At 43.5% G+C, this 16,666-nt stretch overlaps 1 protein-coding gene across 1 annotated transcript in view; it reads left to right on the forward strand.

Annotated features, from left to right (window-relative positions):
* The window catches only part of FAM163A (family with sequence similarity 163 member A), a 118,023-nt gene extending 105,307 nt beyond the window's left edge, over positions 1-12,716 (forward strand). The window contains exons 4-5 of the mRNA XM_053391294.1: positions 2,808-2,922; positions 11,109-12,716. Of these exons, the coding sequence (XP_053247269.1) occupies positions 2,830-2,922; positions 11,109-11,516 (501 nt within the window). The 5' untranslated portion in view covers positions 2,808-2,829 and the 3' untranslated portion in view covers positions 11,517-12,716. The remainder of the gene's footprint in view (positions 1-2,807; positions 2,923-11,108) is intronic.
* Positions 12,717-16,666: the final 3,950 nt, after the last annotated feature.

Consider the following 16,666-nt stretch of genomic DNA (forward strand, 5'->3'; position numbering starts at 1 on the left):
TCCTCCAGCACCATAATTCAAAAGCATCAATTCTTTGACGATCAGCCTTCTTGATGGTCCAGCTCTCACTTCCATACATCACTACTGGGAAAACCATAGCTTTAACTATACGGACCTTTGTCGGCAAGGTGACCTCTCTGCTTTTTAAGATGCTGTCTAGGTTTGTCATTGCTTTTCTCCCAAGAAGCAGGTGTCTTTTAATTTCGTGACTGCTGTCACCCTCTGCAGTGATCATGGAGCCCAAGAAAGTTAAATCTCTCACTGCCTCCATTTATTCCCCTTCTGTTTGCCAGGAGGTGATGGGACCAGTGGCCATGATCTTCGTTTTTTTGATGTTGAGCTTCAGACCATATTTTGCGCTCTCCTCTTTCACCCTCATTAAAAGGTTCTTTAATTCCTCCTCACTTTCTGCCATCAATGTTGTGTCATCTGCATATCTGAGGTTGTTGATATTTCTTCTGGCAATCTTAATTCCGGCTAGGGATTCATCCAGCCCAGCCTTTCGCATGATGAATTCTGCATATAAGTTAAATAAGCAGGGAGACAATATAAAGCCTGATCTACTTTGGCTTTTTTACTAGCACCCCAAGGCCAACCAAGGAGGAGTAAAGGAGACGCAGGCTGCTTCCATAATTTTTCTGTTTTTGAGTGGGATTCAGTCACATGTCTGCAAATTTTGGTTGCACAGCTGTAGTTGACTGGGATGTCTTGCACAACAGATCCCCACTCCCCGAGGGAAATGCACAGGGAAGTGTGGGAAGACACTTGAAGCAACATCATTTAACCTGCCCACAAACAGATCAGAATGAATGCTCATTAAATAGTCAATGTCATCTAATTCCCTGCAGACAAGATAGTGAAATAGTGCCAAGCACACAGTCTGAGCTTCTGGTGAGCAAGCGCAGGCATGTCCTACCTTGGTAAGTTCACTTAGTGAAAAAGAACGAACCAAATTCCAAATTGCAAAGCTGTAATGGTTCTAGGGGTTGCTTGTGCGTAAATCGGCGCCACACCTGGCTGGTTGCCTGAGTGAACCCTTTCTGTCTGGACAGCCACTAACCCGTGGCTGTCTCAATCGCTGGCAGAATCCGTCAGTGGGCGTTTCTTGAACTTCTTCCAGCAAAGAAGCTCTTTGACGCCTAGTCTCCGCCTAGTCTCCCTGCGTGGAAGCCTTCTGCGCAGGGAGGGTGTGGGCAGCGGAGGACCCGTGCTCTCCCCACTGGTCCCTGGCGAGGAGTCTTGGAGCCACCTCGCCAATTCCCCCATCTGCCCCCCTTCTCCACTGGTGCTACGCTGATTTCCTTCCCCAGAAGATGTGCTGCTTCTCTCCCTCCCGGGACGCTCTCCGGAATCCCTCTGGAGCCCTCCCTCTCCCTCTGGCTCCGATGGCATTTCCCTGACAAAAGCGAACTATTACAGTCAAATAAAAAAATTATATCGAAAATGTACAATCTACTCCCTGAGCGGGAATTGAAAGATGAAGTAATAAAAGAAACAATAATAAAGGGGTCACAAGTTCTGGGCAAGACAATACATTTAGATAGGTGGGAAAAATTATAAATTTCACAGCTTGTTATTTGATAAGAGAAAATATAATGAAAATGTGTTATCGTTGGTACCTCACCCCAGTCAAATGGGCAAAGATCTATAAAAAATATTCAAACCTTTGTTGGAGATGTAAAGCGGAGGTGGGAACAATGCACCATATGTGGTGGGGGTGTAAGGTGATTAAACAATTTTGGACCAAGATACATTAAGAGTTGAAAAGAATATTTAAAAGCACAATTCTCAAAAAACCAGAATCTGATAGGCTTAATAACCAACGATATCCCCAAAGATAAAAAGAATATATACCTCTATGTGACAGCAGCAGCTAGATTACTAGTGGCAAAAAAATTGGAAAACAGGAAAAAATACCAGAATTATTAGAATGGAGAATTAAGATCTGTGAATTTATGGAGATGGCAAAATGAACAGCATCGATTAGGGGCTGTCCCAAGCAAAAAATTAAGAGAGAGTGGGAGTGTGTACATGTACATGGAAATTAAGTTTAACATAAACGTAAAAGGAAAAACTTGCAAGGATACAAGATGATATTATAAAGGATATGACTATTAAGTAGAAATAACTGCTAACACAAGAAGAAACAATAATACAAATGCCAATAAAATCTCACATGGGTGAGGGGAATTTGGGGGGGAGGGAAGCAGAGGGTGGTACTTGGAAAATTATTGAGAATGTGATATAAAAGCAAAATGATTGTGTTTGTAATTTGAATTATTTTGAATGATTGTGGGGCTTTTTTCTAGTTTTTACTTCATTTTCTGTCACAAAAACTTTAAATAAAATTTATTTAAAAACAAACAAACGAACCAAGGAGGAAACATAACTTCCTTCCAGGTGAGGAATGTGAGCTAGCTGAGTCTAGGAATACAGTTCTATGATCTTAACCCCTTCATGCATTAAGTAGCACTAACCTTTCTAGTTATATTTGACTGCCATTTCCCACAATTCAGAGGCATATGGTCTCCAATAGGGGAGGCAGAACACAGCCAGCATGACAAGTAACTTCTGAGGTTGTCTCTGAGCACATTTTGAAGTGAAGAGTCCACTCCTGGTTACCCTAAGCTTTCTTTATTTCAGCAGTCTTGGAGGGGAAAGCCACTTTTTTTTATTGTTGCTGAAGAATTTTAGATCTACGGCAAATCCCCCAGAGATCTACTAGTTGTACACCTCAATCTTACCTTCTGCCTCCCCTTGCTATAGGGATTCTGAATTGTTACTGGTTATCTTTGTTGCTCTTCTAGAGTTTGATGGAGAATCGGTCGGATGACAGCAGGAACTGTTGTAATCACTGGAGGAATACTAGCGACAGTGATCTTACTGTGTATCATTGCTGTTCTGTGCTATTGTAGGCTACAGGTAAGAATCTATGCTTTTATGGGTTGTTTTGCTCCTGTATCCAAAGAAAGCGTCATATTTTAGGCAAGAAACAACTCTACTGCAGGTGCACCAGAGTGACATGGTCTTTCAGCAAACATCAGAAGGATGGAGACCATGCGTGGCCCAATCTGGATTCATGGCTGTTTAAAGACACATGTCCATGTTTGTTTGTTTGTTTTTTAAATATTTATTAAATTTTCAAAATTTTTTAAACAAACAAACAAAAACAGAACAAACAAAAAAATTAAAAAAAACATATAGTTCATAAAACATACCTTTCAATAACAAATTTCTCAGACCTCCTCGTACTTCTCCTCCTCGTATTCCAATTAAAATATTTGTTCAGCAAATCCTTCACTTAAAGCATTACAGCTTATAATATTACCTTATTTTCCAGACCCTTTCCCCCCCCTCTATGTTCCTTTATATCATTACAGCTAGAAACCACTTAGTTTCAATCCAACACCATTTAACTTTCTTTAATTTTACAATATTTCTGTAAGTAGTCCTTAAATTTTTTCCAATCTTCTTCTGCCGACTCTTCTCCCTGGTCACGGATTCTGCTCGTCATTTCTGCCAATCCCATACAGTCAATCAGTTTCATCTGCCATTCTTCCAGAGTGGGTAGATCTTGCGTCTTCCAATACTTTGCGATGAGTATTCTTGCTGCTGTTGTAGCGTACATAAAAAAAGTTCTGTCCTTCTTTGTTTTTTTTTTTTTTATAAATTTTTTTATTGCTTTTTTCCAGAATCTAAATCCATCATCAATAACACAACAAAAGCGGTTTTACAGAAAGAAAAAGAAATTAAACAAGAAAAAATTCATTTTTCGAAGTCTTTTTTTTTTTTTTTTCATCATCCACTGGACTTCCCCATCTCCTCCATCCCTGCATTCTTTATAATAAATATAAACAGCAAATTAATACCTTGTTTCCTGTGTTTTTGTATTTTCATCTAATTATTCACTCTGAAATTAAAACTTTTCTCAATCATTAACTTTGTTTCTATCAACTCCGAATTTCAATACTGAAGCATATTTACCTCAAACCTTAGCAAATTTTTAACATTCATATATCTTATAATGTTTTTGTAAATAGTCCTTAAATTTTTTCCAATCCTCTTCCGCAGCCTCTTCTCCCAGGTCTCGGATTCTGCCAGTCATTTCGGCTAGTTGCATATAGTCCATCAGTTGTGTGTGCCATTCTTCCAGTGTGGGTAGCTCCTGTGCCTTCCAGTATTTAGCTATGAGAATTCTTGCTGCAGTCGTTGCATATAGAAAGAAGGTTCTGTCTTTCTTAGGTATCCTCTGGCCCACAATGCCCAAGAGGAAGGCCTCTGGTTTCTTCTGAAAGGTATACTTAAATACCTTTTTCAACTCGTTATAAATCATTTCCCAGAAGGCCCTCACCCTCGGGCATGTCCACCAGAGGTGGTAAAAAGTTCCTTCAGCCTCCTTACATTTCCAACATTTATTATCAGACAAATGGTATATCTTTGCAAGTTTGACTGGGGTCATGTACCACCTGTACATCATTTTCATAATATTTTCCTTTAAGGCACTACATGCCGTAAATTTCATACCGGTGGTCCATAACCTTTCCCAGTCCTCAAACATAATGTTGTATCCAATATCTTGTGCCCATTTTATCATGGCTGATTTGACTGTCTCATCTTGAGTATTCCATTTAAGCAGCAAGTTGTACATTCTTGAAAGCACTTTCGTCTTAGGTTCAAGTAATTCTAGTTCTAATTTTGATTTTTCCACCTGGAAACCAATTTTTTTATCTTTTTTAAAGATCTCTAAAATTTGGGCATAGTGAAACCAGTCTCGCACCTTCCCTTTCAATTTTTCAAAGCTCTGCAACCTCCAAGTGTCACCCACTCTTTCTATTATTTCACAGTATTTTGCCCAGCCACCCCCCATATTAAGTATTTCCCTTTTCGAAGGTCCTCCCCGTGATCGTTTAGGAATTTTTCTTGCTCTTCTGCTGTTCTGATTCTCACCTTCTTCCCTTTCAAATTAAAAGATAATCCTTGGGGGAATTCCCACCTGTAAGGGATTGTGTTGTTTCTTAATAATCTTGCCAGATCCTTGTATGTAGTTCTTAAGTCCAACAATTGTTTTGGTATGTCTCTGAAGATTTCTGCTGTCTTTCCCTGTATCACCAATGGGTTTTTAAAATGTAGGCCAAGTATGTTGTCTTTTTCTTGCTTGTATCTCAATATGATCAAGCAATCCCTTGGTTTATCTTTCTTGGCCACTCTTCCCGATCTAAAAGCGGTGACGATTTTGAAGTCTTTCTCTTCTGCCAAACCCCAGAACTTGGATATTTCTGCAGTCAAAAAGCCAGCCAAATCTTCCTTTTCTAGTTCTGGAATATTTCTAATCCTAAGATTACTTTCCCGGTTTTTCAGCTCCGCCATAGACAGATAGGCCTGTTGTTCAGTGACCTGTCTACTCAGTGGTCTTACTTCCCCTCTTAATTCCTCAATCCTTTTTTTGTTTTGGTCTGCTTTCGTGTTTGCGTCCTCAGCTAATTTTCGGTTCTCTGATATAGTCTTTTCAAAATTTCCTATCGCCTGTGTGTTTTGAGCAACTTGGTCTGTCAACTTATTAATCGTTGCTGTAACCTGGTCAAATTTAGCCGCTTGTTCATCAGCTTTCTTATTTAATGCTGCCAGTTGATCCAATATTTCTTTAGAAATAGGGTCTAATCCTCCTGCAGCCATATCCTCCAAAACTGGCTGTTTAAATTGTCCTTCTTGCAGACCTGTCACAATTGGAACAGATGATCTACGTGGCTGCACAGGCAAAGTTGATTGCAATAGTTCAGTTTGTTTTGCTTTCTTGGCAGCCCTTGTTTTTCCTGCCACACTCATTCCACAACTGTCTAGGTTTCAAGGTCAAATTGTAAATCCCATGGGAAAAGCAATCATCCAGGCAAAAAGATTTCCAAAACAACCAGCAGTTCTCAGAGGTTTATATTTCCACAATCCAGCAGGGGGAGCTCCCCAAAAGTTTCCACCATTTAATTCCCAAATATGGTAAAATCCAAAATAAGGGGGGGAAACCCTCTAAATTCACTTTAAACTGCAGATGATAAAGGTTCTTTGCGAAGGTGTGAACAACAGTTCCTTTTTTGTAACTGCAAAGTAGCCCAATGTAACTTTATGTCTCTATACACAGTTGCCACAGTCTGATGTTACTTTGTATCCAGGCAGCCCGTGAGCTGGGGCTTATAACTTTATAATCCACAAAATATAGAGAGGTATAGCACAGTCTCACAATCAAATCCAAACTTGCAGGGTAAGTTCCAACTTCTTTTAAACTCCTTTCAACGCTTCCGCTTTAAAAAAAACTTTGCTCAGTACTTTAAACAGGGACGGAAGACTGACTTCCTTTTTAGCGTCTCCCGCTTTCAGCCGAAATTCACCAATTTGATGTCCAAATAAAGCCTCAAATTTCTTACTCACGAGTTTGTTGTTTCCAATCAAATGTTCAAAGAAGAAAGGTCAGCGCTCATCAGCAGCAGCCGCGCGGCTTCGCTTCCGCGGAAAGAGCGATGGATTCACAGCACCGCTACCCCCTCCACGTTCCGGAGCCCCTTACGGGGTCCCTTCTGCGTATCCGAGGTCGCTCCTGGTGCCCGCCGAATCCCACGGCCACGGGCTCACTCTACCCGTGGTTTTCCTAAACGGGTCGTCGCTGTGCCGCAGCGCACGACCCTTTTCCGCGGAGCCCCTCTTCAACAACTGAAGAGGACCGCCATTGCTGTTTCGCGCCGCCTCCGGAAGTCCAAAAGTTCTGTCCTTCTTTGGCACCACTTGGCCGGACATGCCCAAGAGAAAGGCCTCTGGTTTCTTCAAGAAGGTATATTTAAATACCTTTTTCAATTCGTTATATATCATTTCCCAGAAAGCCTTAATCCTGGGACATGTCCACCAAAGGTGAAAGAATGTACCTTCATTTTCATGTCCATGTTTGAAGGCCATCCACATTTTATGTTTGCTGTGGGAAACATGGGAGTCACACCAGTATTTCAAATCTATTAGTTCAGGTTGCAATCCTGTGAGTAAACGCCACTGAAAAGTAGTATAGTAGTACTTGTTTCAACACACATAGGATTGTTCTGTTAGCAGTTTTTGTTAGAGACAGAGACTGTGACACCATGAGACCAGTGTAAAACCAAACCAAATAAAGGTTTTATTTCAAAACAACAAACAGCAAAGCTTGTGGGTGTTTTTCTTGCAGGCAAAGTTCAAACTGCAGCTTTTATCCTTTTGTAGTCATGGCCAGCTGCAACCAATCAGCCCAGAGCTCACAAAAACTGTTCTTAAAGGTACAAACATCTTTACTGTTTCTATGCAGAATGACTCCCAATAATTTTTGCAGGAGTCCTGTAAAGTAGGTCAGTATTATCCCCATATTACAGGTGGCTAAGGTTCAGAGAAAGCATCTTGGTCAAAGGGCACCTGGGTGAGATGACAGTTGAATAAGGGCCTTCCCAGGTCGCAATTCACACTCTCGGCCACCATCAGGGCTGGTCAGACAATTTCTCTGCGCGGATACAGAATTGTGCTAAGTCCAAAGAACCTCGTTCCAATTATGGGTGCGGTGGAAGGCAGAAGTGGGAGGGGCAAAAACCAGGCGAAAGAATTAAGTAATGTAACACAATATGAAGTGAATAAGAAAGAAAATTTTCTTTTTTTTATATATAAATTTTTTTATTAGTTTTTCAACATATAATATAAGACAATACAAACAACAAACACTGACAAACAAACATATAAACATGTATAATTTCATATTTTTTTTTATCATATACCCAATTTCAACGACTTCCCCATGCCTCCCTTTTCTGCATCCCTGTTTTAAACTTTTTTCAGCAACCCCTGGTCCGAATTACTTATAAATTCCTTTCTATAACCCTTTTCTTTCCTCTTATCCAGTCATATCTCTGCAAATCTGCTATACTTTACCCATGACATTTTAACACTCAGTAATTTTACAAGAATTTTTAAGATAAAATTTAAATTTCTTCCAGTCTTCCTCCACTGTCTCTTTCCCTTGGTCACGGATTCTGCTCGTCATCTCTGCTAGTCCCATATATTCAATCACCTTCGTCTGCCACTCTGCCAGTGTGGGTAGTTCTTGTGTCTTCCAATACTTTGCTAGTAGAACTCTTGCTGCTGTTGTAGCATACATAAAAAACGTCCTGTCTTTCTTTGACACCAATTGGCCTACTATGCCCAGGAGAAAAGCCTCTGGTTTTTTATGAAAGGTACACTTAAGCACCTTCTTAATTTCATTATATATCGTTTCCCAGAAGACCTTAATCCTTGGGCACGTCCACCAAAGGTGGTAGAAAGTACCTTCAGTTCCATTACATTTCCAGCATTTGTTATTGGGCAAATGATAAATTTTCACAAGCTTGACTGGGGTCATGTACCACCTATAAATCATTTTCATAATATTCTCTCTTAAGGAATTACACGCCGTAAATTTTATACCGGTGGTCCAAAGAAAGAAAATTTTCTTCCAGTGGAACAACTTAAAGCAAACCAAAATAAATTAGAATAAAAACAAATATTTTATGGTACTTCTCTCTGGTAGATAGCTATCTGTCCCTATTTTTGCTTTGTGTATTTGAAATATACTCGGAGTCGAGAGTGGATTTCATGCTCTTTATTCAGCTCATAGTGGTGAGGAGGAATGGAAGTTCCCCCAAAATGTCTGCTTTATATACATTATTTTCACAATGGGCCCCACGTGATTGGCTAATTCCGGGATTCTCCTGTAGACCAATCAGGTTGCAGATTCACTTCCACCTGGAGTTGGATTGGGTGGCTCCTGCGGACCAATCAGACTGCTGCATTCTGGATCCTATTGTTCTAGGACCAATCAGACTGCTGTATTCTGAATCCTATTGTTCTAGGGCCAATCAGACTGCTGCAATTTGGATCCTGTTCAACTCAGTTCATAACAGTATTTTTTTTCATTACAAGAAAACATTGTTGACAGTGCAGGTCTTTGCAAGACTGTAATCTTAATAATAATACACAACACTACCAAACTACGAAACACTATAAACTACTGCTTCATTCAGTCCAGAATGTTTCTCCAAATCTCTTTGCAGAAGTCAAAAGGCATTATATATTAATTGGCATCTTCTGTATACATGCATAATTAACATATAGAACATTTAGACCTATAAATGTTGCCACTGATTTTCATGCATAAACTTACGCAGGGGACCTTTTGCCTCTCCCAGTTGGAATGGAAGGAACTTCGGTATGCTCAAGTCATGGCCTGCCATTTCGTCCTGCATGGGGAATCTTTGCCCTCAAACACAGAAGCGCCACATGTGCAACGCATATATTCCTTCCTTCCTTCCTTCCTTCCTTCCTTCCTTCCTTCCTTCCTTCCCTCCCTCCCTCCCTCCCTCCCTCCCACAAACTCACGTTCACATACCCTCTCTCAAAACCTCTTCCGGCAGTATTCTAGAGCCACAGAGCTCACAGCCTGCAGTTGTCTTAAGCCTCTGTGCATTGATCTCTCCTACTGCCCTCCCCACCACACTCTGAGCCTCCAACGGCATCTCAGTGGCGGGAGAACAAAGGGAAGGTGCCTGGCAACTGGCCAAACTTCTGTGCCCAAGAAGGGGTTTTTATGTAGGTTCTCTATCGGTAGGAGAAAATAACAGAGGCCAACCCGAGAATATTGAGAAGCAAGCCTGATCTTAGCAGGGACGCGGGAGGCGCTGTGGTCTAAACCATGAAGTCTACGGCTTGCCGATCAGAAGGTCGGCGGTTCAAATCCCTGCGACGGGGTAAGCTCCCGTTGCTTGGTCCCAGCTCCTGCCAACCTAGCAGTTCGAAAGCACGTCAAAGTGCTTCCAGCGGGAAGGTAAACAGCGTTTCCGTGCGCTGCTCTGGTTTGCCAGAAGCGGCTTAGTCTTAGTCATGCTGGCCACATGACCCGGAAGCTGTACGCCGGCTCCCTCGGCCAATAAAGCGAGATGAGCACCGCAACCCTAGAGTTGCTCACGACTGGACCTAATGGTCAGGGGTCCCTTTACCTTTAATCCTGATCTTTATCAAACTGTTGCAACAGGGTCCCCACTCCCCACATGTAGGAGGAAGGAGGAACCCAGAACCTTGGAGTGCAAGCTCTTATGTAGACTTTTGAAATTGCCTACCCTGGAGCCCAAAATGCCCCCCCCGAAACATCATACATACATCACAGAAGCAGGCGGTCAACAGCAGAGGAGGCGGTCTACAGCAGAAATCCTGTTTGCCAGGGTACCTAATAATGGTCACAGATTGCATTACCTGGGCAGCCTGGCCATTCTTTTGTGATGGTAAATACTCAATTCCTGAATCCAGGTCACAGGCTCACCCTATTCATACACAGATGCGCCCTTAAGACAGGATTTGTGAGCAAAGAGACAATGGGGAGGTTTCCCCATTTCCTCAGAGAAACATTTGAGGTCAATTTGGGAGAGTCAAAATTGTTTCAGGGCTATTTTCCCGTATTGTTTCAGACAGGTGGTTTATATATTTACGTATGTGTTTGCCTGGTGCATTTATGAACATTTATTTTATATCTTAAACCTTCTAATTCTCATAACACCTGGCATCATAGTATGCCTGGGGAGAGGGTTTGCCCAAAACGGCCTCATGGGCTCAACAGAGAGACTATGGTGGCCGCCACTATACTAAAGGTAAAGGGACCCCTGACCATTAGGTCCATTCGCAGACAACTCTGGGGTTGCGGCACTCATCTCGCTTTATTGGCCGAGGGAACCAGCTTCTGGCTCATGTGGCCAGCATGACTAAGCCGCTTCTGGAGAACCAGAGCAGCGCATGGAAACGCCGTTTACCTTCCCGCCGGAGTGGTACCTATTTATCTACTTGCACTTTGATGTGCTTTTGAACTGCTAGGTTGGCAGGAGCAGGGACCGAGCAACGGGAGCTCACCCCATCATGGGGATTCGAACCACCGACCTTCTGATCAGCAAGCCCAAGCAGCACAGTGGTTTAACCCACAGCGCCACCCGCATCCCTCTTGCCACTATACTAAAGACATGCTAAGCATTATTATATTTTTAATGTCCTTTTTTTGCGTGTGCCACCTAACCCCAGTTCTTTCCCTCCTGCTTTAGTATTATTGCTGCAAGAAGGATGACACTGATGAAGAGGAAGAGGAGGAAGAGGAGGAGGAGCAGGAGGAGACTGACCTTCCTTCACACTCGCACTATGCCATGTGCAACGCTTGCAACTCTCGCATCATGGACGGGCAGGGCAACTCCTCTTTCCCGCCCCATGAGATTAACAAGCCAGGCAATCGGAACCATTGCCCGACCTGCTCCCCCTATGGCTCCCCCTTTTACATACGGACCGCTGACCTGGTGCGTAACGGGGGCGAGAGGATCACCTACATGCCTACATGCTGCAAAGAAATGGGGCTGCCCCTCAAAATGGCTGGCCTCCAGAGTTTCCCGGTGACCCATCACCATTGCATCATACATGAGACCTTTCCCAACTCGAGGGCTTTCAGTACAGAAGTCTGATCACAATCGGTTACGGCCGTAGGGTGCTTCGGTTTGATCCCCTTGGGGCAGCGGGGATTGCTACGGAAACCTTTCAACAAAAACGGAACGTGCATCCAAGACCCAACATTGTTCCTGATCATCGCAGCAAGGCTCTTCTTACTAAGAGGGAAAGTGGTGACATTGCGCCCAAGACATTGAACTTGGCTGTTTCTGAACCTGCAAACAGTGTTGGGTCCACTGAAGGGTCTTGTCTAAGGAGGGCTATGTACAGTACAAACTAACTTGTATTTAAACACTCTTGCAGGTCCACCCTGACCCCCACAAACATATTTGGTGTTTACCTGTAGAAAACCCTATTTGTCTCTCTCTCTCTCTCCAAAGCAATAGACACTGGTCTCCCTTGACAGGTCATATGAGTGCATACTAAGTCAGCCAACACACCATTTATTGTACACTGTCCTACCCAGTAATGATGGTGGCATTAGCGAGAAGGATGGCAAAATCCTTGCTAAACTCACTTCCAGTGCTGCTGTTCATTGGAAGTAGAGAGGAGGAAAACAAATAAATGGAATTAATATCCTTGTAATATAATAGTTACAAACGGAATGCTATTCTCTGTACTAGAATGTAAAAATAGGTGAACCATTCTCTGCTTATTACACAAACACACCCACACACCCACACACACAAGCACGTAATATGCAAAAGATAAAGGAAAGGAACTGGGAGATTGGGAAGTGGTGCAATTACTAGCATTCTGCATTTGGGTGGCTTTTCTATTGCAAAAAAAAAAAAAAAAAGACTCTGTTCTCTCAATTTCCTTAACTCTCACAGGCTTTCATAGACATGATGACTTCTGACATCCACAAACTGCACCACTGAGGAGTTAGTGGCCTCTCGTCCACCTCCCTTTCCCTAGTATTCAAAGCCCATGTTTAGGGTAACCTCCTGATACACCTTTGATGAAACTGCAAAATATAATATTTTTTTATAAGTAAGTCCTGATATGGAATGTGGAGGATGACTACAAACCATGTTTCACAAGGCTAAGAAGGGCCACGGGTGAAGTGAGTGTTGAAAGCTAATGCCAAGCTTGAGAGTTTCAAGAAAGTTGCAAGACAATATCATGCGCCTCTTTAAAAAGAACTCTGGATCTGCGGAAGGATTTGTACAGGGTTATGTTATGGATTTGTTTCTCTTACAATGTTTGCAATTTCACCCTTTGTTATTTGTCAAGTGTTGTTTCTGTATTTGAATTACTAAGGGCTTGATCCACCCGGGAGGGTCTCTCAGAGTCCTCCATCACCAGCTTTGCATGGAAGGTGTCTCAGTTTGCCAGTTTCCCCAGCTGTTTGGACCCTGCCCAGCTGAATAAGCACAATGACCCACTGCCCTTGAGCGCTTAAATGTTGGCTCTCATCATTTATAGCACATTGAAAGCACAAGGTTTTGCCTAAAGGATCCTGGGAACTGTAGCTTACCCCTCACAGAGCCACAATCCCCAGCACCCTTAACAAGCTACAGTTTCCAGGATTCTCAGGCAGAAATGATGCACTTTCAGTGTATAGTGTGTAAGTGAGATGGGCATGATCTGGAATCTGGATGGTAGCACTTCACCCTGATAATCACGGTTCCACTGGTGATAAAATAGTTTCTAGATGGCCACTTCAGATTGCATATAGACCTAGCATGTCAGCGGGAAGCTTTCGTTCCAAGCAAACACTTTCTCATGCAAAAACTCCTTGCATACAGAAAACGAGAATGTTAGGGAAGGGGGAGGAGTACAGCACACACATTGCAACCACAAGGTCCCAGATTCAATGCCAGTCATCTCCAGATAGGACTGGAAAAGTCTCCTGTCTAAAACCCTGGATAACAGCTTCCATTCAGTAGAGACAATGCTGGACTTTTCAGGATCTGACACAGATGGACCAATGAGCTGAGTTAGGATAAGATAGCTTTCCAAGTTCCTAACCAGAAGACTAGGTTTTCTAAAAATCATTTCCAGTGTAAGAAGTCCCTGCCCACAGAAAATTAGTTCTGCAATGTAAGAATATTTTTGGAACAGTCATACCACCGCCTACTTGCACACTGAAGCGGCAGCGATTCTAACACCCAATGAGCTCTTTATAGAGTTTCTACACAAGTGGGAGTTCTGATGTATAAAACTGGTGGCTTCCATATGCGGGAGAAGTCTCTTGGGCTTCTATATGCAAATATGCCCAAACAAGGCTTGGTTGGTGAAACACTAACATTGGCAGCATGGTAGGTAATTGGAAAGGGGACGCAGGTGGCTCTGTGGGTTAAACCACAGAGCCTAGGACTTGCCGATCAGAAGGTTGGCGGTTCGAATCCCCGTGACAGAGTGAGCTCCCATTGCTCGGTCCCTGCTCCTGCCAACCTAGCAGTTCGAAAGCACGTCAAAGTGCAAGTAGATAAATAGGTACCACTCCGGCGGGAAGGTAAACGGCGTTTCCGTGCACTGCTCTCGTTCGCCAGAAGCGGCTTAGTCATGCTGGCCACATGACCCGGAAGCTGTACGCCGGGTCCCTCGGCCAATAAAGCGAGATGAGCGCCACAACCCCAGAGTCAGTCATGACTGGACCTAATGGTCAGGGGTCCCTTTACCTTGACCTAGGTAACTGGAAAGACTGAAGCGAGTGTGTGAGTGAGAGATTGGGCTGGAGGCATGGATGGATGGATGGACTGGGAGAAGCATTCCCTTCCTTCACCGCGACTGCGTTCCCAGTCATACTGGGTGTGTTCCGCTGGCCACATAGCCCCTCCTCTCTTCCAAACTTCAGCCCCTAGAACAGTGGTCCCCAGTTAGCTAAGTACTGTAAACCCTCTGCTTTACAAAAGGCAAGCTACAGACCCCCTACTTTTGAAAGGTTTTCTCTCTCTATGGTGGTTTTCATGATGTGAATGGTGCTACGGATCCCCTGGGTGGGTTACATGGACCCCCTGAGATGTGCGGACCACAAATTGGGAACCACTGCCCTAGGGGCTTCCCACAATCTCTTGCTCAAGGATGCATTTGTCAAAGCAAGGCAGTTTTCTGGACTTGTCTGAAGTTCAGGGGTGCGAGAAGAGGCACCCAGCAAAGACCTTGCCCATCTTAATTTCTCAGAGGCATATTAACATATGCAAATGCCATGTGAAAAAATTGTGCCCTGGGCCTTGTTTGGGGCCCCTTTAAGTACCTACTGACACCTCTGCACATACTGTACTCCAGGCGTAGGCAAACTCAGCCCTCCAGATGTTTGGTACTACAATTCCTCATATCCCTGACCACTGGTCCTGTTAGCTAGGGATGATGGGAATTGTAGTCCCAAACATCTGGAGGGCCGGAGTTTGCCTATGCCTGCTGTACTCGTAGCAAGCTCAGGGATGCGGGGGGGGGGGTGTTTAGATTTTTGAGACACTTGAGACAAGAATTACATAACATTCACAACCTGGTTACACAGAGTTGCTCATCTGGAGAGCCTGGTGTAGAGTGAGAGCAACCATTTCACCCAGAAGTCAGTCCCATTGCCTCAGCTGGGATTTACTATCAGGAAATGTGCATGGGATTGCAGCCTCATTCTGCTTTATCAAAACATGCCAAAAATCTTTTGGCACTTGCAAGACATTGGGGTCCTGAGCTTTGAGCCTGTTTCATCAGATCCCTGCAGAGGTCTAGAATGGGTTGCAGTGGGCGGGGGGGGGGGGTAGCAAATGCGCAAACAAGAGCCTCAAATGTACATTTAGAGTGACAGGTGATCTGTCCCAAAACAACCTGCTAATTTTGCAAATCCACCCAACTGCGTTATGTACAGTTTTGTGAGCTGTCAACAGTTCTTGGAACCTGCAAACCATCTGAGGACTCACTGAACTTCCTCTGTGGAGAGTTTTTTACACACACACACACACACACACACACACACACACACACACTTTCCACACTGAATATTTCCTTGCTGGGAAAATAGGCACAATCCACCAAATGTTAGTCATGACTAACACCCAGAAAAATGAGGTGGTTAACTGGGCCATGCTGCCAATCTGCATTGGAAGGATGCAATTTTAAAATGTCCCTGTTTTGTTTTGTTTTGTTTTAAACCTGCACTCCAGGAGAAAACTAACCTGGCAAAGAGATAGGCTTTATCTTAGCTAGTTCTACCACCTCCTCCTGACTTATACTGAATGTGTAGCTCCTGCTAAATTCCAGTGAAAGCAACACAATGGGACTGACGGAAATCCATTACATACATCGCGCTACATGAAAATGAAGACCGACCCACACATAAAAATGGCTTCCAATTGGTTTCTGGGTACGATTCAAAGTCCTCAAACTGACCTATTTGCCCCAAGCCAGCCTTTGTCAACCTAGTGCTGCCCAGATGTCCTGGACTACAAGTCCCATTAGCTCTAGCCAACAAGGCTGATAGGAGTTGCTATTCAAAACATCTGGAGGGCATTAGGTTTGTTAAGGCTGCCTTAAACAGTCCGGGAGGAGGGTTAACCTTCTCCCATGTGATCCTGCCAATTACATCATTATTGGAGACCTGCTTTGGATGTCCTCACCATCAGAGGTTGGGTGAGTAGCAAGCAGGGACAAGGCCTTCTCATCTCCTCAAAATGTCCTCTTGGCATCCACTCTCCTTTCCCAGTGCCAAGTAAAAGGCAAATAAGACGACTTTTCTTAAATCACCTTTGCTGCTGTTACTCTGACTGCTTTGTCTGGTACGCCATTCCTCAATAGTTGCATTGTTTTTATTTTATTTTGTCAGCTGCCTTGAGAAATGTTTTAAATATCTAAATAAGAATCCTCCTTTCATGATGCACATAAAGGAGAAGTTTTTTAGCTTAGCCGTTTCCCTGGTGTGCTAAATTAGAGCATGATGGGAAATTCTTGGTTTTTTAAACTAAAATAAAGACAAAACAAGGCACACATCCTTCCACTGGTAGCTGGATATGGTACAGTTCACACCCCTCCTACCTCCTGCTGAGTAGTCACATTGCGGTGCCATCAGAATTGCAGCAGCCATCGAGGTACCAAAGGACTGGCATTGCAAGGACAGGAGCTGCAGTTTGGGTTCCCGCCACACGGTCCAAGCCTTCTCACATTACTAAAAGGAGTGTAGCTGCACAGACTCATCTGCCTCTGTTGTAACATGGATACAGAC

The sequence above is a fragment of the Podarcis raffonei genome, chromosome 6 (genome assembly GCF_027172205.1).
Source record: "Podarcis raffonei isolate rPodRaf1 chromosome 6, rPodRaf1.pri, whole genome shotgun sequence".
NCBI lineage: Eukaryota > Metazoa > Chordata > Lepidosauria > Squamata > Lacertidae > Podarcis > Podarcis raffonei.